We start from the raw sequence: 26,025 nt of genomic DNA, 5'->3' as shown, positions 1-26,025 counted from the left end.
CAGTCCATGCTACAGCATACAAAGACATTTTAGACAACTCCATACCTCCAACTTTGTGGCACCAGTTTCGGAAAGGCCTTTACTGCAAAGCAATGTCCAGAAAGTCATGGTTTGACAAATATGATGTGGAGAAACTTGAGTGGCTTGAAATTCTGCGCAATCTCCCATTCATTTGTAAGGAAGAACCTGTGTAAATTGACTGGGACCTCTTACAGCAACTATCATCTGCATTATTGTTACACAACTGTCACTAAAACAAAATAAGATATCCTAAATGTGTTTTTATGCACTAATTTCATGAGGGGTTTTGTATGCAATAGTAGGATATGTTGAAATAACCATTCATCCTGCATTCTCTGAACCTCCCGAATTCATTCAAAATTACAGCTTTGATTTGTTGAAGAATTGCATAACAGCATTGATAGCTTCATCAGAAGTCGCTATTTTGTGTAAAAGCTCCAATTCCTTCTCACAAACTGCATGAAGTTTCTCCTTTTCCACATTACGAATCAGCTGCTTGGAGTATGCCAGAGCCTAAGAGAAATAAAATAAACCTTAAATTTACATCATAATTACTGTGTTTGTCAGTATTCACTCATTGTTAAATGCACCTGCTGAAAGGTTAGCATGTAAAGTGGGAAGATATGAGAACTAGATCTTCCTAGGGTGCCATTAAACCACAGTCTATTTCAATATTTTTTTCTGAGGTCAACAATATTGGTATTTTCTTTGTTTTGGGGCAGGGAAAGGGGCAAATGCATAGGGGGTGAATTCTGCAGAATCCTTATTCACTTGCAAAATAGGTACTACACAGCTAGAATGTATGGACTTTTATTGGCAACTTCAAAACATGCCAGATAGAGGGACTTTAAAATAAGAACTGGTTTAGGAAATGAATATGTAATATTATTTGATCTATATTTTTGTGTGTTTCTAAGAAATTATAATAAAGCTCAATGTGTAAAGGGACATTGAATTATGTGGGAGAAAGGGGAAAGAAAAAGAAGGGGAAAGAAAAGTGGGCTTTAGAGAGTAGGTAGAGAAATAAAAGAAACAGATTTGTGGTATGGATCACAACTGTAAAGTAAATACAGCAGTAGATTTCTAGTTGCCTCACATAAGAACTGGGTTTACTCACTAAAGGGAGAGTTGACAGTTTGCAGGAGGGTTATGTTTTAACTTAACATTTTTTTCATCATGAAGGGCCAACCCAGAGGGGCTTCTGCTGCAGGAAGAACTTGGCTGGTCCTGTATACTGTATAATTAAATCAGTGAAATGTCTCCAAAGTACACACTGAATTATGCATTACACAGGGCAAGCCCATCCTTTCTCTTACTATTGTACCATAACAATGAATAATGAAATCAGGGAGATGAAACTACAGCTCTGCTGCAAACTCTTTCTTGAAGTGAAGAAACCCAAAAACATGTCAAACTCTCCACTGACTATATGACCCCTAGTTATTAAGTGATTAAATAAAATATCATATTTACATTTTTGGGTAGTTTCGCATAATCTTTTATTTTTGTCCAGACTTCCTTTTGAAAACTACTATCTGGGAAGACCTCAGTAACTAGCCCCAAGTTGCAAGCATCATGGGCTGTCAGTATCTTGTTGAACACTAGTACTTCAGTAGCCTGAAAGAGATCAGAAAGCAAAGCATAGTTTTGCTAAATGGACATCACAAAAATAATTGGGGCCATCATGAAATTTGACTTTCTAGAGACATGTATTAAAATATTCTTAAAGTTCTATAACTATACATTTTTTTTTCTAAAAGTTTAAAATGTATCCTTTTAGATTATTATGATTTATTTTGGTAAATGTGATTTATTTTGCTCAGGAAATCTTAGTTATATGCAAATATATCACTCTGGATTTTAATCACAAGGTATGCACTAAAGTACCAAATATTATGTATCAATAACTCCTGGATATGTTCCAAAAAAGTCTGATAGCAACTAGTAATAGAGATATAGTATGTCTGACACTGTCCCAGATTTAATGACCCACAATTCAAGCATATAGTCAAGTGAAAAGCTCTAACTGCTCAATGACACTGAAACTCCTCAAATGTGTGTTTGTTAAATTTATTTTATGACTAAATTACTTACCTTGGCTAAGCCCATTATTTTAGGAAATGTATAAGATGAGCATGCCTCTGGACACAGCGCTAACTTGCTAAAAGGTGTTTGAAATGTGGCCTGGGAAGAAGAGAAATACAAATGCAATTGCAAATATTTTTTTCACATTTTCTGCCACAATTAACATCAATATTCAAAATATTGTTGACAGACAAACACACACACCACACCATATTGATATAGTTAACAAAATCAAAACCAATACTGCTAGGGGCATAACTTGGGAAGCTTGACATAATTCCTAGAGTGTCATCTATGTAGGAGATACCTATCGGTGAAAGTGGACCCAAGATGCCTACTAAGAATCTCCTACATAGGGGCACTCTAGGGAACCATCCAAGCAGTCACTATAATTGATTGGTAAAAATTGCTTTTAGGAAAGTGTCATTCAGGACCCTTTTTTAGAAATATGATTGCTACTGAAATTTTACAATGACTTGCAGGAGTTAAATTGTAACAATTTGTGTTTTTGCCCCCTTGTTGCCATTTGTATATGTATTAAAAAAAGTGTTACTTCCTTAATACTTTTACTTCTGTTGTGTATTGGCTGTTGTCTGTGTAAAGAGATTACTCTGGTGCCATTGTCTGTGTTATCCCTTGCTATTGTGTTATGTGTTAATTGTGTTAATCTGTTCCTGCTTCCTGTTGAATGTCAGGTGCTTTTATTTCCTTTGTGTTGGTGGGCTAAAAATATAACATTCAGATCCCATTGTACAATGTTCACTATCGTTTTTTTCCTAGACAAAGACAGTCTTGCTATTCCTCACAAGATGATAGATAACTCTTTCCCATCTGGGTCATCATGGTTTTTCAAGCGCCTTTACATGGATTTGAGCCACAGTAAATAAAATCTACTCAGACTGTTTTAATAAAATAATTAGTGGAAGTGCCTTATTTTGTTGCTTAATACCTAAGTTATTTCTGAAAAATGAAAGCTAAACAGTAAATGTTTATATACATAACAAATTAAGGCATCAATATCTTACCCTGTCAGTAGCATACACAAGGTCAAAGAGACCAAGGATTGTCACAGAGACCCCAACGGCAGGACCATTCACAACAGCAATGAGAGGCTTTGGGAAGTCAATGACTTTACTCACCAAATCCCTGCATACAACAGAAAACAGTAAAAAAAACCCTGGAAATTCAAATATCATAAATAAGGCCCTCATGGGCTGTTATTATGCTGAACTGAGTGCCTCTAATTATAGAATTTGTATGTCAACCGTTGAATGCTGATTGGACTAATAAATAGTGACTACATTTATTGGTTATATATTATACATATACTCACATTTATATATATATAAAGTATATACACACATACACAATACAAACTTATACTATACACACACATAGATATAGTAAATAGTCACGTATAGGTTATGACTTCCATTAACAGGTAATAATTGTAATCTACTAATCACCCACATGATGGGAAGAAGACTTTATTACATTGCCAAATCACGTTAAGCTGAATACACTCTTAAGTTAATTAAAGCTACATATTTCCTTCTAAGTCCAGCTTATATATTTAAATGTGGGGTTTGTGAGCTGTCGCAAGCAACTTCTACCATACAGTAACCAAACTGTGGTTGCCACCCAACTTGGCTAGAGTGACCACATGTCCCAGATTCCCTGGGACAGTCCCACAATGGGACTTTAAGTCCTGGGTCCCTGGCAGCCTCAATCTGGGACAATACATTTTTTCCCGGAACGAAGAATCTGAGTGAAGGAGGTCTTAGCCAATCAGATGAGACTTCTCAACTCACCAGATTTCTCCTGGGTTCAGAAGGCTCTCCTGATAGGCCGAGTCCCTCCTTCACACAGAGCTCACTGTAAACTGCAGCCAGCACCAAGTATATGTGTGTGACTGTGTGTGTCTGTTTATGTGACTGTGTGTGTGTAATGTCTGGTAATAGAATGGTTAATTCTCTGAAACAGCTCATGTCTGTAATGATTGTATGTATATTATAATATAAATATATTATTAAATCTGAAATCAACATGTATTTTATGTGTATGTGATGTTGTGTATATGTAAATCAGTGTGTATGTGAGATATATAATAAAAAATGTTTGTTATGTGTATGTGATGGTGTGCATATGCGAATCAATGTGTATGTGATATACCTACAATATATGGATGTGTAATCTCATCTCATAGCGTGTCCCTAAATGGCAAAAATAAAATGTGGTCACCCTACTTGGGGCACCCAGAACTTTCAGATCAGTCTAGAAAGATTCACTTTTACCTAAAAGGATTAAATGATGTGTTTATCTTTTCTTCAGTTGTTTCAAAGACTCTCTTCAATGAGTTGGTAAGATCATTACCACTGCTAAAATAATCACCAAATCCTGCATAAAGAGACAGACAAATCTCAAATTGCATTATACAGATTCACATTTGTAAAAGTCCCCAAATCAGAAAACCTGAATAAAGTTAAACATCCATTAAAGATGCATGATATTTTGCGATACAATGTGCCTATGAGTTATATAAACCAGAGTGGGATACATTTCAGAACATTTCACCAATATTCGTTTGGAAAAAAACAATCTAGGCCATATCAGCATCACTGGCATCCCGTCTTCATACCTTGACCTCATACGCTGAAACAATTTTTTTTGTTTTGAGCAGACTTCAGCTCAATGTTAAAAGTCAGAACCATTACATGGCCAGTCATCTTAAAGCCACAGATAATCTAAAAGGCCAACAATACAATACCTGTTAGAACAGTAAGAACACAATCATTTCTTGCTGCTTCGTCGAGCGCTAGTGCAATTTCTTTATACATCTAAAAAACACAAAATCATAAAGACACAGGGCAATGATAAATAAGGAGTCATATTTCCCTCAAGCTTCAGACTGGCTATCAGGCAAACTGATGACTTTCGTAAGTGCGTTAGGGTGAGCGCTGTCAAAACTACTACGCAGTTGGAATATACAAGCAATAAATGTAATCATTTCTTTTCCATACATATAAAAAAACAATTAATTGCATAAAAAGGATCAGAAATATACACGTTGATAATTAGATCATATTGAAACGTGCAACATAGCTTTCCCGAATACAAATACAAATGTTGAAAGTGGTTCCCAAAGATGTTTTCCCACAAGAAGTGGCTGCTTCTATAAGGATAACATCTCTTAATCCTTTTAACACACGTATGCAATGATATATAACCCATATTCAGTGGGTGTGCTTCCCATACCCATTAAATACATTATCTCTCAAGAAGCCAGTATTGGCAAAACGTGTCAGGTTCTCCTCAACATCCACTCTTTTAACAGCACTCACCCCAACACACTTACGTTGTGCATTCTTCTTGTTGAGTACTAGGTAAGAGCTCTAGTAGGGAAAGGCCCATTTAGACTATCACTCCAGAATGTTGTGTACTAAGGTTAAGTATATACATTGCACATAGGCTTCACTGGGACACCCTTAGCACCAGAAAAGGTTACACTGGAGAGCGTTTACTCTATTGATAGTAACATTTTGTGGTATAACTGATTTGTGACCTGTTCCACATGACTGATTTTGTAACTAGTCTATAAAAATGCTTCATTCTTTTAACAGGATTTCCTGCATTAAGCCCGGATTTCCTACCTAAATGGACACATAGGCTTTTCCCGAATCGAATCCTTACCTACTGTGCATTTGAGATGAAAAAAAAATAGACTTCATAAGCAAATGCCCGTAGGTTGTAACAGGAGCATTTATATACATAACTCTATTGTAGTTTTCCTGGTTTTAACCAGTTAATCCATTCAGTCATTATTTTCAATAATTATTTTCAGTTATGATGTTGAATAAGTTCTTTACAAATAGCTGTTTTTTAAATCCAAAGGGTTTTGGATTTACAGATCTTGCAGAAACCATTATACCTGAAGACTAAGTGCATTTTTTTTCTTTGGCCGGTTCATTGTTATAGTTGTTATATTGTCCTGAGTTGTAACCTTCAGGGTTTCATAGTTTAATTGGCTGCTTCTGGGTACTGCGGTGATGTGTTCCTCGGCCAATAAAGGACCTCCCTGAGCATTAATCTTCTGTAGAAAAAAATAATAAGATTAAGTATGATAAGAGGAGTATGGAAGAAAAAATAAATAAAAGCTTTTGTACTAATCCACAGAAAAAAAGAACACAGTGATTTAGGTTGAAAAAAAGTTTATCAAGTTTAACTTTGCAATGTGCCCTTCACATTGGGTTTGCGCATCGGCACATGTTTCAAGCGGTGCATCTGTAAGTAACTTAAAAATGGCTTAGGCACAGAATCAATGCCACAGCATACCATGATCCATATTCAGTACCATGAGGCTCATAAATTCACAAAATGGTTGTCAAAGTTACACATACAGTATCTCACAAAAGTGAGTGCACCCCTCACATTTTTGTAAATATTTTATTATATTTTTTCATGTGACAACACTGAAGACATGACACTCTGCTACAATGTAAAGTGAGTGTACAGCCTGTATAACAGTGTAAATTTGGTTTTCCCATCACAATAATTCAACACACAGCGATTAATGTCTAAACCTTGGCAACAAAAGTGAGTACACCCCTAAGTGGAAATGTCCAAATTGGGTCCAAAGTGTCAATATTTTGTGTGGCCACCATTATTTTCCAGCACTGCCGTAACCCTCTTGGGCATGGAGTTCACCAGAGCTTCACAGGTTGCCACTGGAGTCTTCTTCCACTCCTCCATGACGACATTACGGAGCTTGGCCAGTCCATCACCTTTACCCTCAGCTTCTTTAGCAAGGCAGTGGTCATCTTGGAGGTGTGTTTAAGGTCGATATCATGTTGGAATACTGCCCTGCGGCCCAGTCTCCGAAGGGAGGGGATCATGCTCTGCTTCAGTATGTCACAGTACATGTTGGTATTCATGGTTCCCTCAATGAACTGTAGCTCCCCAGTGCCGGCAACACTCATGCAGGCCCAGACCATCCATGTCCTTAGTCTGCTTGTCTTCAGCAAACTGTTTGCAGGCTTTCTTGTGCATCATCTTTAGAAAAGGCTTCCTTCTGGGACAACGGGCATGCAGACCAATTTGATGCAGTGTGCGGTGTATGGTCTGAGCACTGACAGACTGACCCCCCACCCCTTCAACCTCTGCAGCAATGCTGGCAGCACTCATACATCTATTTCCCAAAGACAACCTTTTATTTGTGAAAAAACACTATTAAAACATGCATTCGTGCATTTGGGAAGATGACAGTTTACAATACAGCTAACTTTGGCATGTAATAATGGCATCAAATCAAATAAATGCTTTTAGTGAAGTGCTCTAGTATGTAAAAATGGACTTTAGGTGGTCTAATTTGGAATTTTAAACAGAAACGCAACACCAAGACATAGGTAAAGTCATATGTTGTGCATCCATGGGTCTTAAAGTTCCCCAAAATATGCCAAGCTCACACATGTGGGTATTTTGTCCAGTTGTATGTTTGCTGTGTAAGACATCCAACAAAATACATATATAAAAAACATTCAATAATAAAGTTACCACAAACTTTGGCACATATTGGTGAATTAACAGCTGCAGGAAAAGTGCAAAAACTATTATAGTTAAATATACTTGGCATGGGCCCTGAAAAACAGTCTGTAAAAATTCCAAGTTTGAAAACAAAAATGCGCATGTTCCAATTTTGGCCCCATAGCTAACCCAAAACATGCCAAACCTATACATGTGAGGCATCGCTGTACTTGGGGGGTTTCTGTACTTGCACATACATTGAGCAAGAAATCCAAAGCAGTATAGAGCCAGATGTGTTCTGACCCCAAACAGCCTGCCTGTGCCACACCTGCCCCTCCTAATCAGCCTGTATGTGCCACCGCTGCCCCCTTAACAGCCAGCCTGTATAAGTTAATTCACCCATTCCATTAGTAATTGCTTAAGAGGGCAATTTTGTAGAATGTGGATGTAGATGTGGTTAGGGTGGCTATTTACTAGGCTTGTGATTGTGACAGTTGTATGCACGGTGTACATTTCAGACACTGTGGATAGAAACGTTCACAACAGTCTCAATAAAGTTGACATTGCCCAGGATGGCTGGGACAACACAGGACTGGGGATATATGGGCAAAATGCTAGCAAGCAATATTTTTGGCCAGGATTAATAATGTAGTTTAGTTTAAATTAATCTATGCACAATGATTCATAATTTTTACATTTGCATATCAAACAGCGTAGAAAAAACTTACCTCAGATAAATGACCCATAGAATTCCATTTACCAAAGCTTGTAGATTTCCTCATTTTCCTCTAGTGATTCTGTATGTAAAATAAAATGTTAACGCTCCTCTGGTATGTGTTTAACTGTAGAACTGGTTTTTTATCGTTTAAGAACAAAGGTCAAAGTCTTTCTGCTATTAGCAGAATGGTAATTCTCCAGTACAAAACATGCTTGGAGAAGAGCTACATGTTTTTAAACCAATTTGTATTCATTGTGATTTAAACTCTAATAGAAATAAGATTGTAAGCTTGCGAGCCGGGCTCTCTCCACCTAATATATCGGTTTGTCTTAGTCTGTCTATTCTCGTCTTGTCATACCCCTTGAATATATGTATTGTATTAAGCGCTGCGTAAACTGTTGGCGCTACATAAATATAAGATAATAAAAAATACATTTTAAATTGGGAGTCTATGGGGAGCTGAGGGTATATGATGTTACAGATAACGCAGCACATCCATCCTTGTAACAAACAAGCTGACGAGGAAGTATATTTTCAACCACATTTGCTTTTAAATTTTACATATTTTACAGCAAATGTGTGTTTAAAGATAAACTTTACTGTGAACTTTCTTTATTTGTGTTGCATTATCGTATGTCAATTTGCTGAACAAAAAACACATAGGCTTCATAACTTCACTGCTGCTCAACCTGTACTTCATCATTTCACTTTATATAGAGACATATAGGCCTTTTTGCTGCAGACATGTGTCACATACGACCTTTTATAATGTGTGCTGAAGATAAGCGCTTGGCAACTCTCCTTCAAACATAGATGTCCATGACATGTCTATTAGAAGTATGTGGTGTATGGGGCATTTATTAACCCCTTAAGGACAATTGGCGGTCCCTAAACCCATTGAAAACAGTGCATTTTGAGTACATGTACGGGCGTTGTCATTAAGGGGTTAAAATGTCTGTCAAAACTAGGTCATCTGTTAATGTTGGTGTCAGTCAAGCTTTGCATTATAAACTATAATAAGCTTCAAAGAAGTAATGTATGACAAAAAGGAAAAAGCATCATTTTCAAGACGTCCCGGGATGCATGCCCAACAAACCCGTGGAATATGACAGGTAGGTGATGCAGGATTGTTACATTTAGCCATGTGTGAACATTATCACTAACATTACTTTTCTCTATTTTCCAGCTTTATCACAGGCTTATATTGTTGGCTGCCAGTGCTTAAGCTGTTTTTATTAGTCTGTGCAAGCATTAAGACTGTTTCTTTTCCCGCACCCTACATTATCATTTATTTTGTTCTGTGAATTGCATTTGCTATGTATTCATATATCTAGCTCTGTTAAGGAAATTGTTCTTCGTTGTATACGTGCTAGAGTGCTTATGGTCAATTTACATTTTGCAATTTTTACTTGCTGGAAAAACGGCTACATTTTGTTTATACTTCTAATGTATTATTCAATGCATAGACACACATAGGTAGAATAAATACTTAAGTAATATTCTTCTAATCTGGGCAAAACATTTGTTGAGCCCAGTCTATTTATAAAGGACTTCTACAATTTTGTTTTTAAATTAGCATATCTAACTCTTGAACTACTTTATTCTTGCACCAGTGTATAATCATTTACAAAAAAGTGTCTTTAAAAAGCTGAAATTTAAATAAACATTGAGTACTTACCAATTATGTTTAATGTTTCTTACCAATACCGCTAGTAACAACAATTCAGAATTTTTGCTGTTAAACCGTTTTAATCCTGCTTCCGCTGAAGAATGAAAAGGGCAGAAAAACAGAACACACACAACTTAATGGATTCAAGGAATGCTGAGGATTATTTTATGGTTTTACATAATGAAGATGTCTGTGAGTAAAACGTATCCCCTTGTGATTGGGAAATAATATGAAGCGGTTCCGCCCAAAAACATGGGTGTTATTGCTAGCTCTTTGTGCTTTGAAAGGGATTGACACCATTTACTTTATTTAGTAGGCAACTAATGTTATTGCAGATTACCGTAGTTGAACCAGAACATCTCTTTATATTAACTTTATTAATTAAAACTGCCTATCGCTTGTGCTTTTTGTCTGGCTATCCCTGTAATTACTTTAATCATTTATCTACATCATCTAGTTTAAATGTTAATCTGGAAGAGAGAATTCTATCTGAATGTGGCAGTATCGTCTAAATAATTTTCTGCCCAAAGTTATTTCCCCCCTTCTCCTCTACCATTACAAACACTGCCTGAAATCAGAACAGTCTGCAATTTAACAACACAGAAGAGATAACTCAATGGGGAGGAATAATCATGCAGATTCTAAGAACTGAACGTTAAGATGACTGTGCCCAAGATATACAAATAAGGTAAGGTTCTAATATATTATTTATTCATACCTCCCAAGTGTCTATATTTAAAATGGACTGTCCAAAATGTTTGCCGGGTATACATGCATTACAATGTTTTACGTGTATGGAAACAGCAACAGAAATCCCCCACATTTCCGATTGTTTCTACAGCAAATAACACAGGTAACATCAGACTACAAAAGCAATGCTTGTATGTACTACTTTGGTCTCCGTTATCTGTCTCTCTCCTTCTTACTGTGGTCACAAGCTGGAGAGAGATTTATAAATAATAATAATAATAATAATACAAAAAGAAAATGGTCCTAGGCGTTATTTTTTTTATAGTTAATTGTTAATGCGGTGGTTCACTTGTTAGTGGGTAATTTGGTAGGTAGGGTGAGGTAAAGGTAATCGAAAGAAAAAAGAAAAACCCAAACCTTAAAATAAATTAAAATCGTGTGTTTATAGGGTGGTTTTTGGATCAGGACAAACTAAACGAATATATATTTAGTGTCCATTTGCACAAGCTGTGTATAATTTGTACATCCGTAAAACTGTGAATGTTTTTTTTTTTTTTTTTTTATTTCCCCATATGAATATGGTCCATGCCCCAAAAATATATAAGTTGCGTAGGTGCACTAAATGAGAAAGGAAATTGCAGTTCAAGAAACATATCAAAAATACAAAAAATTGCCCTGGTCCTTAATGGGGCTACATGTTGAAAAGTATTCTTACTTTAATATGTAAACATAGTAATGTTAATTGTTTTGTATATAGAACTGTAAAACTCGGGATTTTGAATACATGAACGATCTGCACAAGCCCCATTTGTTCTTTTCATTTGGTCCCCCCGATGTGGGGGAGGTGAAAAAACCAAGGCTGACTATGCAGACTATGTGAAAGAGCAGAGTTGTAGATTCGAGTTATATTTTGCTATTTCTAACATTTTCTTCTTGCTCCTGCCATATGTTTACATTTTTTGTTACATTATTTTAAAAGTGAAGGAGAACTTATATCTTCCCCCTTTTCAGACATGTACAAATGGGCCAAAAACATTTCGGACAAATTTTCAGTTCCTTTTTGGCATTTTTGATTCGCGAATGAAATTTGTTGGCTCTCTAAATGGTTCCCTACCTTCTCTGCCGACCAATTTCGCATCTTTCACACATCTACAAAAGCTAATGAAAAAAACTGCTAAATAGATTCTAATATTTTTCCTGAGTTTAGAGATACCCAAAGTTTTTTTTTACAAGTTATAGCGCAACAAGTACAAATAGCATATTGCTATTTCAAAAATCTGGTCGTCCCGTGCCCATGTCTTATCTTGACCAATTCAATTTACAGCCACCAAACCATATATTTTGGAAAACTAGACACACCACGGTATTTCAACACTTTCCATGCACAATTTGTTTTGCATTTTTTTTTCAGGTCTGCATTTACAGCTTCTGGTATATGTCATTGTCAAACAACATCTCTTGAGTACAGCGATACCACCCATGCAAAGGTTTGATGGGTTGTTTGACGGCTAAAAGGCCACATTTGATAGACGCGCATTTTTCAATTTGGAAATTTTACAATTTTCCCTTGGACCACTGTTTAGTGATTACAATTTTTGTCAAATGAAATGCATTACCAAAGTGTTACAAAAACAAACACAAACAAGGTATATATATATATATATCTATAATTTATTTAACAACTTACATGGCTGCTACCGATAAAGCCTACATAACAAAGTGGACTCCCTCTGCTAAAAATATAAGTTTAGTATAATCAAATCACAGCTTTGATTTATTTTGGAAGAAGCTAATTATGGCATTCATGCATTCTTCTGATAACCAGCGCTCCTTAAGGCGTTCACATTCTTGGATATTCACAGCATGAAGCTTCTCTTTTTCATTTTCACGAATCAGTTGCTTGGAGAAAGCCAAAGACTGTTGGATAATGTAACGGTAGAATATACAAAAAATGTTAACAATGGGGTTCAACTTTTAGGTTTGTATTAATATTTGGGAGATATATACAAGCACATCTATATTTTTGTAAATGCTAAAATAGTTCAGTAAATTTTTAAATACTTCCTGTAATTTTTTTATATATTACATTTCAAATTACATGATTATTACATTGTTCAGTGACTTTGAATGCATGCAAAGCAGACGTATATCTTACAATTATATATAGACGACCCCCCAAAAGTTGAATATTAATTTAGGAGAAAAAACTCAATATAAGACTACCCTATAGGAAAAGAGTTTTACTAGCACATATTAATTCACATGTAAACTAGTTTTTCATAGTTAATATGAGAAAATATGAGAAAACTGCATTTCTTGTTTTTATTTCCTTTTATTTGCTAACCTGCCCGCCAGTTATGAACATCTGTTCCCTGGCTTCCCACTCTGCCCCCCAGATATGCCTCATACCTCGCGCTGCATCATAGTCTTATAATCAGACCTCTATTTGAGGTTGAATTATAATACGACCTAGAATATAAGATTCACACTTTCATGTCATATGTTGTGGTAGCAGTAGACACTTTTCCATACTTACGTTTTTGGGGAGCTTGGCATATTCTTTCAGTCTTGACCAAACTTCTTGCTGGAAAGCGCTGTCAGGAAACACCTCTGTTACCAGTCCCAGGTCACAAGCTTTTTGTGCAGTCAACACTTTATTGAAAAGCAGAACCTCTGTAGCCTAAACAATAATAATTTTGTCAGTTTTTTATGCATATTACTAAAGCTATGTGTTACAGGCACATCATAACTAATTTTGTCCACATTTAGTTATGTGGTGGGCAATGTTCCATCTAATTTTTCTTAGTTGGCGTGTGCAGAAAATTTCTCGTGCAAAAATTTTCACAGAGCAAAAATTTTGTGCGCACAATATCCACGCAGCATAAAGTTTCAAAAAAATTATATTTTTTTTCTTTTTTTGGGAAAAACGATTGTGCGCACAATTTTTAGACATGTGCGCTCTCTAAAAAAGCTATGTGCGTGCGCACAAGCGCACAGCTTAGAGGGAACACTGGTGGTGGGGGCATACACTGCTCAGAATGAAAAAGGTATAGGGTACCAGACATTATCAACTAATTTGTGGAATGCAATATAACAGGATTGCATACAAAACCCTGCCCTGGGGGGCACGACGGGTCTGTAAGCCACCAGCAGCTGGTAAGCATGTTAGACATACAAATGGCATATACATACACAGGTGGAGAATGTCATAAAATACATTAATTTGACGCTAAATAATAAGAAAAAATCGTCATATTAATTGACATATGGTGAAGTGGTGACCTTTGATCATGAATTCCATTATGACCTGTTTATTGAGAAAAAAACATCTCTTGCCCACGAATAAAAGAACCATTCACTGCAAAATAATATTTCAAGATGACATCAAATAGGTGGTACATTTCAACGGCAGTAAGTGTCCTCAATAACATGATTTATTTAAATAAATAGTGTTCAATGGCTCCTACACAATTGGAGGAATCATACATCATTTTGTTTTATTTCCCTTTTCTGCCATCATATATAAATAGATGTGACGACAAACGAATTACATGCACTGTGACTTACCTTGGCTAAGCCCATTATTTGCGGGAATGTGTATGAAGAGCAGCCTTCTGGACTTTGTCCCAACTGACTGAAAGGGGTATGAAATGTGGCCTGGGCAGAAAATCAGAATAGGATTTGTTTCTCTTATAAGCGGAAATCCAGAAAACAAACCTAGCATTTTCTAAAATGACATGACAAGTACATTATACTGGTGCGATGGATGGTGCCAAATGTACAGTGGTCTATAACATTTCCTTTATGACCAATATAACTGTGAAATAGATACACTTGTTAATGCATCACAGGTTCCCGTACTAATATACCTAAGTTTCTAACAGATAACCCTCAATGAAATTGACACAACTTGACCAAATAGCCAAACGTAAAAAAAATATATACATTTTTAATGCGAGACTTACTTAAAATCTTATTTGCATAGATTTTGTTTTAATAGACAATTTTCTTTCATCAAAACTGTTCGCTTGATAAAATAATTCTCAAATTAAAAAGAAACAGCATAAAAGTACATCTTTTGAGCTCTGGAAATTGACATTATTTTACAGTTTTGTTAAAAATCATAAAAAAACTGACACAAAATATATATCATAGATCATATATGGGGCGCTGCATCTGCTTCTAAATTGCTTTTTATTGATTTTTACAGAATGTAGGCTTATTAATGTACTTCAAAAATGTAAAGTATATCATAAAAATGGACTTACCCTATCTGTTGCATACACAATATCAAACATCCCTAACATCGTCACAGAGATCCCAACTGCAGGCCCATTTATTACGGCAATGAGAGGCTTAGGAAAATCAATGATTTTACTGACAAAGGCCCTGCAAGAGCAAATTTGGTATATGTATAGTAAAAGTTCTATACTTAGTGAACATACAGTCTCTTTAAATAAAAAGACAGATACAATGATGCAATCTGCATGAGTTTAATGAGTTAGCCATATGAGGTGAGATACATTTTGTAAGTGAATTTTGTACACTTTCAAATGAACGTAAAGAAAAAGGTATTTTAGATGAGGGATAGCTCAATTTCCTTCAAACACAACATCCCGATGTTCTTCATTTTTAGTTTCTACCAAAAATCTACAAACATTCTGAACATCCCTCTGGGAGGCCTATCATTGTGGGGGTAGGTTCACTTACATCTAATCTATCTCCACTAACATGATGTTTTTGTTACAACCATGTGTAACAATGGAAGACATTGAATGGAAATGAGCTTATAGATAGGTAACACCTCCCTCTATACCTGTATTAATCACCAACAAGGTGTGGCTGCTATGAGGAATATTCTCCATCTATCGGATATGTGTATTAAATTATGAGCAAAACAGTTTATTTTATTGTCAAACATAATTATGTTTACTTTGATAAAAGCAATATCCTACCCCCCAGTGACCTGGTGAGCGCCATTAGTGATGTCTACTGGAAGGGAACACCCGACAGTGTGATCGGGCGTTCCTTATGTAATGGTGTACAAGCACTTGCTGGCTTCTGCTCACAAGGGAGAGTACAGTCTGTCAATAGATAGCCAGATCTCCCTGACGCTGAAACAAAGTCAGGATGTGCTGATCTATAGGGCTGCAAGAAAAGTGTAGCTATCACTATAACAACAAACTGAATATCCCTGCCAATAGCTCCCCTTTTTGCACGCTGTCCCAAGACAGCCCAAGGTCTGAAATGACTATTACTGCTGTACTCTTAGAAATAATGTACTTACTCAAGAATCACAGCTGCATCACTTGCCATTTTTTCTTTGCCCTCTGGAGGTATGTTGGTGAAATTGTTTAAATCATTGCCACTGCAATAATAATCTCCAAGTCCTGGGTAGAATATTAACAAAAACAAGTGCATTACTAGTGAATTTAAAGGGGCACCCTCTCCCATTGAATAGCAATTTATTACATTTCCTGTCATGAAGTTTTCTCCCTTCCCTAATCTACTAATCACCAGGACATTAAGATGGCTGTTCCCATAGCATGCAGATATATATATATATATGTATATATATATATATATATATATATATATACACATATATATATATATATACATATACATATACATACATACATACACCTTACCTCCCATGTTTGTACCTAGCCATGTTTGTAATTTTTATCCCTATAAAAGCTACAAGATAATTGGGGGAAGAGGGGTTAAAATGTCAAAAATATATTCTCCTTTAAATTTCAAAGCCAGTTGGCTAGCACAATATATAGGAGATATGTTACCCTTACAAACTGCCACAATGTCATTTTTTATTAATGTAAAAGAAAAAGTATTTTGTTGACAAACAGTAATGTGTCTTGTGTAATTGCAATCAGCATTTTAGTGCCACAAAGGATTTGTTAACCTAATCATTAGACATCTCGACAAATTATAAAAAAACTTTAAGCCAAATCCTATAACACAGAATACCTGTTAAGACAGTGAAAGTAGACTCATCTTTCCCAGCTTCTTCCAAGGCCTGGCCAATTTCCTGATACATCTGAAACGTGATGTAAAACATGTACTTTGCTTTATTAAACCAACATGTTTTGGGAAATCTCTAAAAATCATACATTTATGTGGGCCATGGAATAAAGAAAAATACATCTCTTTATATGAAATTAATTTATACAATAATGCTTGGGGAGCAGGTAAATCACAAACACTAAGCTTCCCCTGAGACTCTTGAAATATTAACTCTTAACAGTCCATCGGAAATATTCCAATGTAGCAACACATTACTGATGAAAACAAAATTATTCTAATACTGTTCCTTAATAACAATTTGTTAGGTGGTAAAGATATTCGGAATAAAATAGCAATCCTGAACCAGTTGGGACATTCACATACAGTTATGAGTTATATCTATTTTTCTTAGTTAGTCTTTTCTTTGGGGTTTAATCTGGGATAAAAGATATCTTTATAGCAAATACATTTCTGGCATTTTTGAATGTTAAAAGCTTAGTTTTCACTTATTTATTATTGTGCATTACATAATAACCTTTCAAACGTGTACTTTACCTGCATGTTAATGGCATTTTTCTTCTCTGGCCGACTCAATATTATTTTAGTGATGTTGTCTTCACATATAACCTGGAGAGTTTCATACGACCGATGGCCAGAACTAGACAATGCTTTACCCTCTGTGTTGGATTCAGAGGACACCAAACTTGAAACAAGTTCAACATAGGACTGCCTTGCATCATCCTGAAGAAAAAATGTGCTTAAAAAAAATAATTGTGCTATGATATATGTATATTGTTATTTTTTTTTTTTTTGTTTAAACACGATTAACCTCCTTATACAAGTAGCAAACTCTCAGGAGAGGAGATGAGGGTACATAGGAGAGGAGATGAGGGTAAATAAGAGAGAAGAAACGGTCACACACACTGTTTGACTTCCAGTTTGTGTTGGGACCTACTTCAACACCAACTTGGAAAAAAAGGCTCTCACTGCACTTTCCAAAACCCAAGCACCTTTAAAACCCCAGACTCTTTCAATGTCATTTCATGGCATGAGCAGTGAGGCTTTTAGTATGATTCACCTTTTCATTAGAAATGCATTAGCTAACTCGAAGAAACAATTACACAAACCTGGTATTAACATCCCTTTGTCTGCAGCTAAGCGTATCAAGACTGAACACCCTTGCGGCAGATTTCCCACAAGTGTACCATTAACAGCAGAATATGTTAGAATGTAATGTCTGTATTATACTGTATTAAGAATCCCCGCCTGGAGGTTCCACTGTGAGTAATTGGATAAGTCTTAATCTAATTAAAAGAGGAATTGTATATTGCATAAATGGTATGTACATTGGATATTATGGATTGGCAAGAGAAAACACACAAAGTAATGCCCAGCCCAGGCATTTGTTCCCACTGATTGTAAGAAGCTCACAAAGAAGCCCTCCAGGCAGGGATTCTTACCTATCAGGGTGGGTAAAAAACAATTAGATGTCTAATGTCACTCAGACATTTACATTCCAGCATATTCTACGATTCAGTCAGTGGGCAGTCCCGGCTGTGTCCTGCAAGGGTAGGCTCTGGGTGGCCAGAGCCAAGAAGTTCTTAGGTATGCACATGCACCATCAGCATGATTGACCAATGACATCAAAGTGGCATAATTCTTGCCTAATTTTACAGTATTGTTTTCTCAATCATACTTTCCATGCCACTTGAATCGGTGACTCATTTGGGTATAATAGTTTCTTAAAGCAAACCTGCCATTAACTCAATAATAGGTAGAGTGATCAGATTTTAGATAATTGGGTATAATTCACACAAAACCTAAAGTTTACAGGATTACTGAATACTTCAATTCCCTGATATCACTAGCCATCATGAAGGTCAGGTCCAGAGAGTGTCTCTTGCATTAAGGACTGATCTGGCTCTCCATAATGTATAATCAAATCAGTAACATAGCTTTCAAGAAATCTCTCCACATCAATTATGCTTTATGGCATTCATGACATTGTCAAATAACTCCTTATATCTGTATAATAAAAAATAACAGTTAAGATAAAAAACAAAATAAAATACACCTATGCTGAGATACATTGTGTTCTTACCTAAGTGACTCCATGCAAAATATAAAGAATTCACTTTGCACTTTTGTGAATTTAGAGCAAGATTTTTTTAAACAATTTTTAGACAACCCCATATGGCCACAAGTGTATGTTATTTTACTTGTTGTATTCTGTACTGTGGAGGGATTTGGTCTCTTTTTTGCTGAACTTTAGCATAAATAACCTGTGATGAAATGCAAATATGATCTCTATATTTCTTAATTACAATAAGAGATGACTAGCATAAAAGGTGCATGTGTATATCTGCAGCATATTGAGAGTTGTAAAATTATAATTGGCTTACCTGGGTCATGCCACCTAAAGATTTCCATGCATCCCATTTGGCTTTATTGACAAAGTCCAACATACTGGGTTTAGGAGCGTTACAGAGGCCTTGTGTTGCCTGCAAAAAAGTGAAAAAGCGTATGACTGCTTTATCTTTAAAAGAGGGCAAAGTACGGAGGTCAACAATTAGAATAGATATCAGTATGTTGCAAGCACAGATTTATGAACCATGAAATAACAGTTGCTATACTACGTATACAAAGATAAAAAAGCAATATTTATACAAAGCCAAACATACAGTAAATAAAAAAGACCACAGCACATTACATATTTTAAAATTATACACAGTTTTCTTGTGATCATTAATGAACATCACTGTCCAGAAAATACCTAATATAAATCAAGATATATTTAATACTAGTAAATAGAGTAATGCATTCCTAGTACTGAACAGATATGGCTCCTGACAAAGAGGGGCCATTCAGGTGTAGCTCCTGAGAACGTGGGGGCTCAACATTGTTGAGGCTTCTGGCACAGTGTGGGTATAATTCATTATACAGCTGGGGGTATGTAGAGGTATTGACACAGCAAAGAGTATAAAGGGCTATGCCATCTGGCACATAGCGTGTATGGCGGCATGTGGCTTATGACATAGCAGCGTTATGAGAAATCAGATTTCTCTGTATACAGAGTATGATTTAGCGATGATGCAGCAACTGTTTAGTGAATACTGGACATTTAGTATTTTTTTTGTTGACAAAATCATGGGAAGACTGACACAACATAAATAGCTATTCTGCCTCTGAAAGTCAACTACAGTTCTCAATGTAAGAAAATTTAGGTATTAAGACCTGTTTGAACAGTGCATATAGCTTCAATTTGACATCATTGCCAGGGTCTTTTTTCAACAATTTCAGATTGTTTTGTGCTTTTTCAAAGTCTTGCTGACTTGCTTGCATGGATCCCGCTGTGGTGTGGATTTGAAGCGCTGTGAGATTCCTGCTTGTTCTGGCTCTACTGAAACTGAATTGAAAAAATGTGAGACAGTAATCCAACATGAGTTAATTCTTTACCATAAAATTAGCACCTACAAAAGGAAACTATAAGGATACAATTTAAATCACACATCGTAACTATCATACCAACCAGTGTTGGCATACAACTGACTGTTGGAACAATCAGTGTGCTCCCCATTACTATGCAGTGCAGTATAAGTGTTTATCATCAGAACAGTACTTCTCCTCTTTTCCTCACTAATCATCCACTGAGTAAATGCAAGGCCTGTTCATTTTTTTTAAACAGAAAAACAGCTAAGCCCTGGTCTACTGCCCAGGAAGACTCTGGTGAAGACTCTAGTGGAGACTCTGCATTTTGAGCCTGAGCCTTTTTTAAGTTCCAGAATAGAAAGGCAACACATGGCTCTCATTTGTAAAATGCACCAGAGCAGGAACATTTTAAAAGGAGAAGATGACTTAGGACATTATAAGCCTAATGGTTATTAAGCTAAAACCGATAATTCTTTCCAGCTTTTTAGAAGGTCCCTCTTCAAAACATACCATGGTTGGGATTATTATGGAACCACAATAAATGTACATAGGTACATAACTATTACAATTGTGAAAATCCCACAGTTATGTGTAGCTATGTTTGTCTCTCTATCTTTTGGCAATCCATCAAATACATTGTTGCAGGTACTAGAAATTTGTCTAGGGATTTGTTCAGGTGCTTGCCAGAACCTCACTGCCTGAGTGTGTACAAAATAACAGGATTAAAACATGCTTAAATTGGTAACCAGATTAAACATGATGAGGCCATATGGATCCACCAGGTTTGGTACACAGAAAGCAGCCATGATTCTAAGAAGGGTTCAGTACACAGAAGACACAATAAACAAGCTTACTCAGGACAGGGCACTACAAATGGAGTTGCACCTGTATGGTCACTGATGAACACTTGGATAAACACATTGGAAAAAGTTTGCAGGTAAAAAAAGCATAAAGGTTATTATCTCCTTCCACCTGATGCCCACAGAAACCCTATTGCAAGGAAAGCGAAATCTGAATGCTTTGGTTAACATCTGAAGCACTTTGTTATTTTAAAGGGTAAGCAGTGCTACTTTTAGATGCAAGGGGATAGGGGCCTCATCTAGCAGGGATACTGTTAACAGATTTTTTTTCAGAATATAATAAATTCCAGTCATCAACTATAGATAAATTATAAACAATGCACACCCCAACAGAATGAAATTATGTCTTATTAAATCTGATTGAAAAAATCCTGTGAGCTCTATAGAAGATGTTAATGTGTTCCAATTTTCAGTTAATAAGACAGGATTAGTAAATAATGGCTTCCCTTTCCCATGTAAAAGCACAGAGATTAACTTGGTTTAATTAAAACTCACCAAGCCTTTAGGCATACTGGTAATGAGAAAAAAAAAAACAGACGTTAATGCACGTGTTCCTGCCATGGAGCACTGGGGGTATGGGAACAAACACATTATTTGCATTTCATAAAGCAAACATTGGCAAGTCTAATTTCACCTTCAGATTCTAGAATTATGGTATAAGCTTCGCTGAATACAGTAGGAACATGCCGAACCACTCACCAATTTAATTGGTAGAGGTTATGGATGCTACATTGCCATCGGAGGAGGACATTGCCATCATGGTCTATAACATCATCCACCATACCATTGCAGAGGCTCATCGTGTTTATAAGGTATTGTTAAATACCAATTATATTATACACACAAACACACACAATGCAACAAGTTGACAGAAAGCAACCAGGGTGCTGGGATGCATAACAGGACTCATTAGTAGAAGCGGGGATTTGGTTATACCACGTTACAAATCTGATATTGATATTCGGCAGAGGGCTACTAACATGGTAAATGCTTGCAGGATACAGAGATCTCATTTTGTAGGTAAGCACTTTCACCCCCCCTTTAAGTAACCTTTTTTGTTGCTATTGCGAGTAGGTTTTCCAACTTATCAAGAATTATTTTTGCCAGGATGTTTTATAATCGCAGAGTGACCAGCACTTTTCACATTACTTCTCCAGTACCAAAGGAAAGAAAACTGCATTGTGTGGTAGACGTGTGAGAGTGGGGAGCTGCTTGTCAACTGATAACATACTGTAAAATCTTGGGTATAACACACACAATTTACCCCTTTTTCAAGTGTCCTGAAAATGTGGTGCGTATTATACTCAAGTACCTAAAACAAGGAGAAAAAAAAAACAGCTTGCTTTTAAGCCATGGTTGCAACACTTCACTTATCACATGCTGCCTGTGTCTGAATGCTGGGAAATGACGTTATATCTTGGCTCAGCATGCTGGGAATGAAGGGACACCGATTCAGAGGTTTTTTCCTGCACCACCATATGTTCAGAAGCAGGTAGAGTGTGAGGACCAAAAGGCAGCAGGAGAATATACCTGTCACCAGGTGATCAATAAGGGACCTCATGCAGAATTATAACAATATTAGTGTTAGTCTACTACTATTGATTGGGTGCATATGTATTTAGGTCATGTTACATCTAATCCAATCTGGAGTTATGAAGTCATAGCCAGTACCACAGCAGAACTAGTGGTGGACTAGCGCCCTCTATTTGTGAGTCTAGCTACAAGGACTTCACAAAGGGGACTATTTAAATATTTATCTCATGAAAAGTGCAAAGCAATACAAGCAATATATATTTTCTTGGGTAGACATTAATTTAGAAACGTTTGGTACTACACAGGCATGAGTATTACAGCTAAGGTTTTATTTAGGTGCTAAACATTTTTGGCTTCTACTTAAATTTTGGCTACATTTATTTTAGTCAATGCCGAACAGAACTGGCGATCTGTATGAACAGTAAGGAGGTGAGCTTTTTAACGTCATCTTACCAATTCATCTATGCATTATACTTTGAAAACATTGCTTTGGATTTTTCAAGTTAATAAAATGTCTTTATTATTATTATTTTATATAGCACCATCAAATTCCGTAGCACTTTACAAACTCCTTTCTGCTTATTATAAATGGTCACATTTTATAACATGGGTAGCACTGTTGAATAGTTGCCAACTTTAAAACATGACAGGGCACATGACTCTGCTCATGAAAAAAAGGGTGGTGAAGTGCTGTCACATCACATTCAAAGTCAAGATGTCACAGGGCAATCTATGCAAAAGACACCACAATGCTTCCCTTTCACCTGCATGTACAAAGCCGTTTCAAACACTGCGCAGGGTAAGCTGCAGGCAGCCCAAATTACTTGGGCATTTGCAGACACACTTGGCAAGAATGTTGGGACTGTCACATCCAATTTGACACTGTTGGTATGCCAGCATGCCAAAATCTGTGCAATGCTGTTGCCTGCCTTTTATTTCAATATTTGTGTGTATAAGAGCTTCACATGTTTGCTTTGAATACATGAGAGCTGTATACTAGTGAATGAAAATGCTGTACCTCACGATACTAAGTAAATTGTATATTAATAGTCTCTGGCTGCCTACACATGGAAAAAACAGAAATTGGGTGGATATGGATATACAAAAAAATGGTGTGTAAAGTTTGAAAAAATGGCTTTATCACCATGGCAACCACAAGAATGCTCCAATCAAAAAGACTTCAATGGTAAGTGAGATGGTAAGACCACTTTTCAAAGTCTACTAAAAAAAAACAGTGGCTTGCTTTATGCCTCTTGCCTCGGCAAAAATGAACATGGTTGAACTTTGTATGACGAACTGTTTAAAAAAATCCACAAATAATTTTTTTGATTGGTGGTTTAAAACCATTTTTTTTTATTGAATTACTACAAAGACTGAAAAATTAGATATGAGGGAATTTAACGGAAAGGGAGAGGCTTAACCTGGAAGAGCCCATGTCATCACCATTGGGAGCCCATGACTTTTTGTTGCCGGGGGCCCCGGATGTTTCAGTCTGCCCCTGGTTAGAACACTATTCCTGGACTGTGTTCTAGACTTTCTAATAGCTGGAACATTGTGCTTTCAATGTGCTGCAGCTGTTCTGGTAAGTAGAAATAGGTAGAAAACCTTAGATTTCTTGTGCAGCTGAAACTCTATACTTGTAGCATGTTCAAGATTTTCTGGAAGCCTGGAGTGTGTTATAGTGGTTCCGGCAGCTGGACCACTTAGCTTGCTTTGTTAAATCTATGAAGATCTCTACATATTTGTATCTTATTGAAATATAATTTATTTATTGAAGGAGTGGTGGTTTCCTTTAATGTGATGCATAGTCGGCTTAGTGTTCTGTCTTCCCAAATGGTTTGAGCAATTGTTTTGGCTGCTGGAACACCAGAAGATTAGTAAGAGCATTGTACACAAAGTGCCGGAATACTTCAAGCAATGATCTCTGATACTTAGAACATACTGCAGGCATAATGCCCTGGTAGGCAAATCGTTGGAACATGCTGACGGAACATAGTGGTGTTCCAGATTCCAGAACAGCTGAAGCATAATCCAGCTCAGTGTTCCAGCTGTTGGAATTGTGAAAAACCACTAAGAACAATATTCCAAATACCAGATAAGGTGGAACACCCTTCAAGCAAAGTATTTTATTCTGTTCCAGGTCCTACAGGCTTGTTGTACCTAAGCCCCGCCCCCAAAGCGCTTGTCTTTCCGGAAGACTCCTCTCTTGCGGTTCAGTTTTTAATGCCGCATTTCACACTCCAGGAGGTAGGTGGCACTGTTTTCCCACACCTTTCCTAAATGATTCCGATTTTCACCTAGTCTCTTTCACGTGTATAATGAATTTAGAGGCAGGTAAACTACACTCGTGCTTTGGTCTCTAACATACAATCTCGCCAAACAGTGATTGCCTTCAAGATGTCAAAATAATCTTTATTCGGTGCACATTAGCTTTTGACTATGTGGCCTGACACTTCGATTTGATGTAGTTTTTAACAATGAATACAATCTACAAGTCATTCAGTATTATAGTGTAAACAGTTATTATGACCTCACGGTTTTAATTATTTGTTACACAACTTTGGGAATATTACTAATGAACACACTGCAGGCAAATGCAAAACACTTCTCAGGGAGTGTTGCAGTAAAATATGGGCGTACGATGTGTCACTGATTGACAAAGCTGGTCGTTTCTCGATATGAACACAACACAAATATATATATTACGCGTGCTGCAGGACTTGGAGCTTCGTACACAGGAAAGGAGCATGAGGAGGCGCTCACCTGATTGCTCTAGGAAATGGGAGCCTCCAACACCTCTGTGCACAAAATAAGGAAGTAGCCATGAGTTGTACTAAGCGTCCTCTGTGGTACGAACTGGTCTTTACAGCAATGACGTCAACTGCCTTCAACCAAAGGCTTCAGGAGAAGGATTACATACATGCACGGAAAGATATCACGGCTCATCTGATTGGTTGAAATTCCCACTCCTGATTGGATGAAGACGTTCTATCACATTCCTTAGGTAGAGTGTGACCACTGTGTGTCAGATTCTCAACTATAATGCTTTTGGCTAGCGGGAAACCAACAACGAAATGAAAGTAAATATCGAATGGATGCTTAACCTCCTGATGTCCAAAAATATTTTTTTTAACCTTTTTACCAAATGTACAAATTATGTACATTTTTCCCCACAGTGTTTACATTTATATAAATAGTACACAGGTATAGTCGGTGGGGAAAAAATACCAAATGTATATTTAATATCTTGCCCTGATTTCGAATTCATCTATTTTGGGAAATTTTACAAGTTGCACATCACTTTTTTTTTACAAAAAGATTGCATCGTGGGATTAAATACCACATTGCTGAAAGGAAGACAACCAAGAGTATTTTACTAGGACCTTTTTGACACTTTTAGGCCATTTTATGTTAGCAATTTCCTCTTAATTATTTGCCTCCAAAAGAACTGGAAGTTTGCAACTGTGGTACCACTT

The 26,025-nt window shown here is 36.6% G+C and overlaps 2 protein-coding genes across 2 annotated transcripts; both read right to left on the bottom strand.

Annotated features, from left to right (window-relative positions):
- Positions 1 to 52: 52 nt before the first annotated feature.
- Positions 53 to 10,304, bottom strand: LOC128497493 (enoyl-CoA delta isomerase 2-like). The gene is made up of 9 exons (XM_053467590.1): positions 10,023 to 10,304; positions 8,355 to 8,423; positions 6,035 to 6,196; positions 4,874 to 4,943; positions 4,401 to 4,503; positions 3,132 to 3,252; positions 2,116 to 2,205; positions 1,495 to 1,638; positions 53 to 534 (listed from the first exon to the last, which is right to left on the bottom strand). The coding sequence occupies exons 2-9, from the start codon at positions 8,406 to 8,408 to the stop codon at positions 382 to 384; spliced, it is 897 nt and encodes a 298-aa protein (XP_053323565.1). The 5' UTR covers positions 8,409 to 8,423; positions 10,023 to 10,304; the 3' UTR covers positions 53 to 381.
- A 2,048-nt stretch (positions 10,305 to 12,352) lies between these two features.
- Positions 12,353 to 25,446, bottom strand: ECI2 (enoyl-CoA delta isomerase 2). Its single transcript, XM_053467586.1, has 10 exons — positions 25,313 to 25,446; positions 19,962 to 20,124; positions 19,130 to 19,228; positions 17,283 to 17,468; positions 16,692 to 16,761; positions 15,991 to 16,093; positions 14,972 to 15,092; positions 14,271 to 14,360; positions 13,240 to 13,383; positions 12,353 to 12,620 (listed from the first exon to the last, which is right to left on the bottom strand). The coding sequence occupies exons 1-10, from the start codon at positions 25,372 to 25,374 to the stop codon at positions 12,465 to 12,467; spliced, it is 1,194 nt and encodes a 397-aa protein (XP_053323561.1). The 5' UTR covers positions 25,375 to 25,446; the 3' UTR covers positions 12,353 to 12,464.
- Between the last annotated feature and the right edge of the window lie 579 nt (positions 25,447 to 26,025).

The sequence above is a fragment of the Spea bombifrons genome, chromosome 5 (genome assembly GCF_027358695.1).
Source record: "Spea bombifrons isolate aSpeBom1 chromosome 5, aSpeBom1.2.pri, whole genome shotgun sequence".
Classification (NCBI taxonomy): Eukaryota; Metazoa; Chordata; class Amphibia; order Anura; family Pelobatidae; genus Spea; species Spea bombifrons.
The sequence above is the reverse complement of the archived record's forward strand: the minus strand, read 5'-3'. Positions and strand labels throughout refer to the sequence as shown.

Coding starts and splice junctions, on each gene's coding strand:
- ECI2 (XM_053467586.1), bottom strand. CDS start 25,374: ATGGCTACTTCCTTATTTTGTGCACAGAGGTGTTGGAGGCTCCCATTT. Junction 19,229..19,961: donor TATATGCACTGTTCAAACAG/GTCTTAATACCT, acceptor ACTTTTTTGCAG/GCAACACAAGGCCTCTGTAA. Junction 14,361..14,971: donor TTGTGTATGCAACAGATAGG/GTAAGTCCATTT, acceptor TTTTCTGCCCAG/GCCACATTTCATACCCCTTT.
- LOC128497493 (XM_053467590.1), bottom strand. CDS start 8,408: ATGAGGAAATCTACAAGCTTTGGTAAATGGAATTCTATGGGTCATTTA. Junction 4,944..6,034: donor AAAATGCACTTAGTCTTCAG/GTATAATGGTTT, acceptor TGTGTTTTTTAG/ATGTATAAAGAAATTGCACT. Junction 1,639..2,115: donor AAATAATGGGCTTAGCCAAG/GTAAGTAATTTA, acceptor GATCTCTTTCAG/GCTACTGAAGTACTAGTGTT.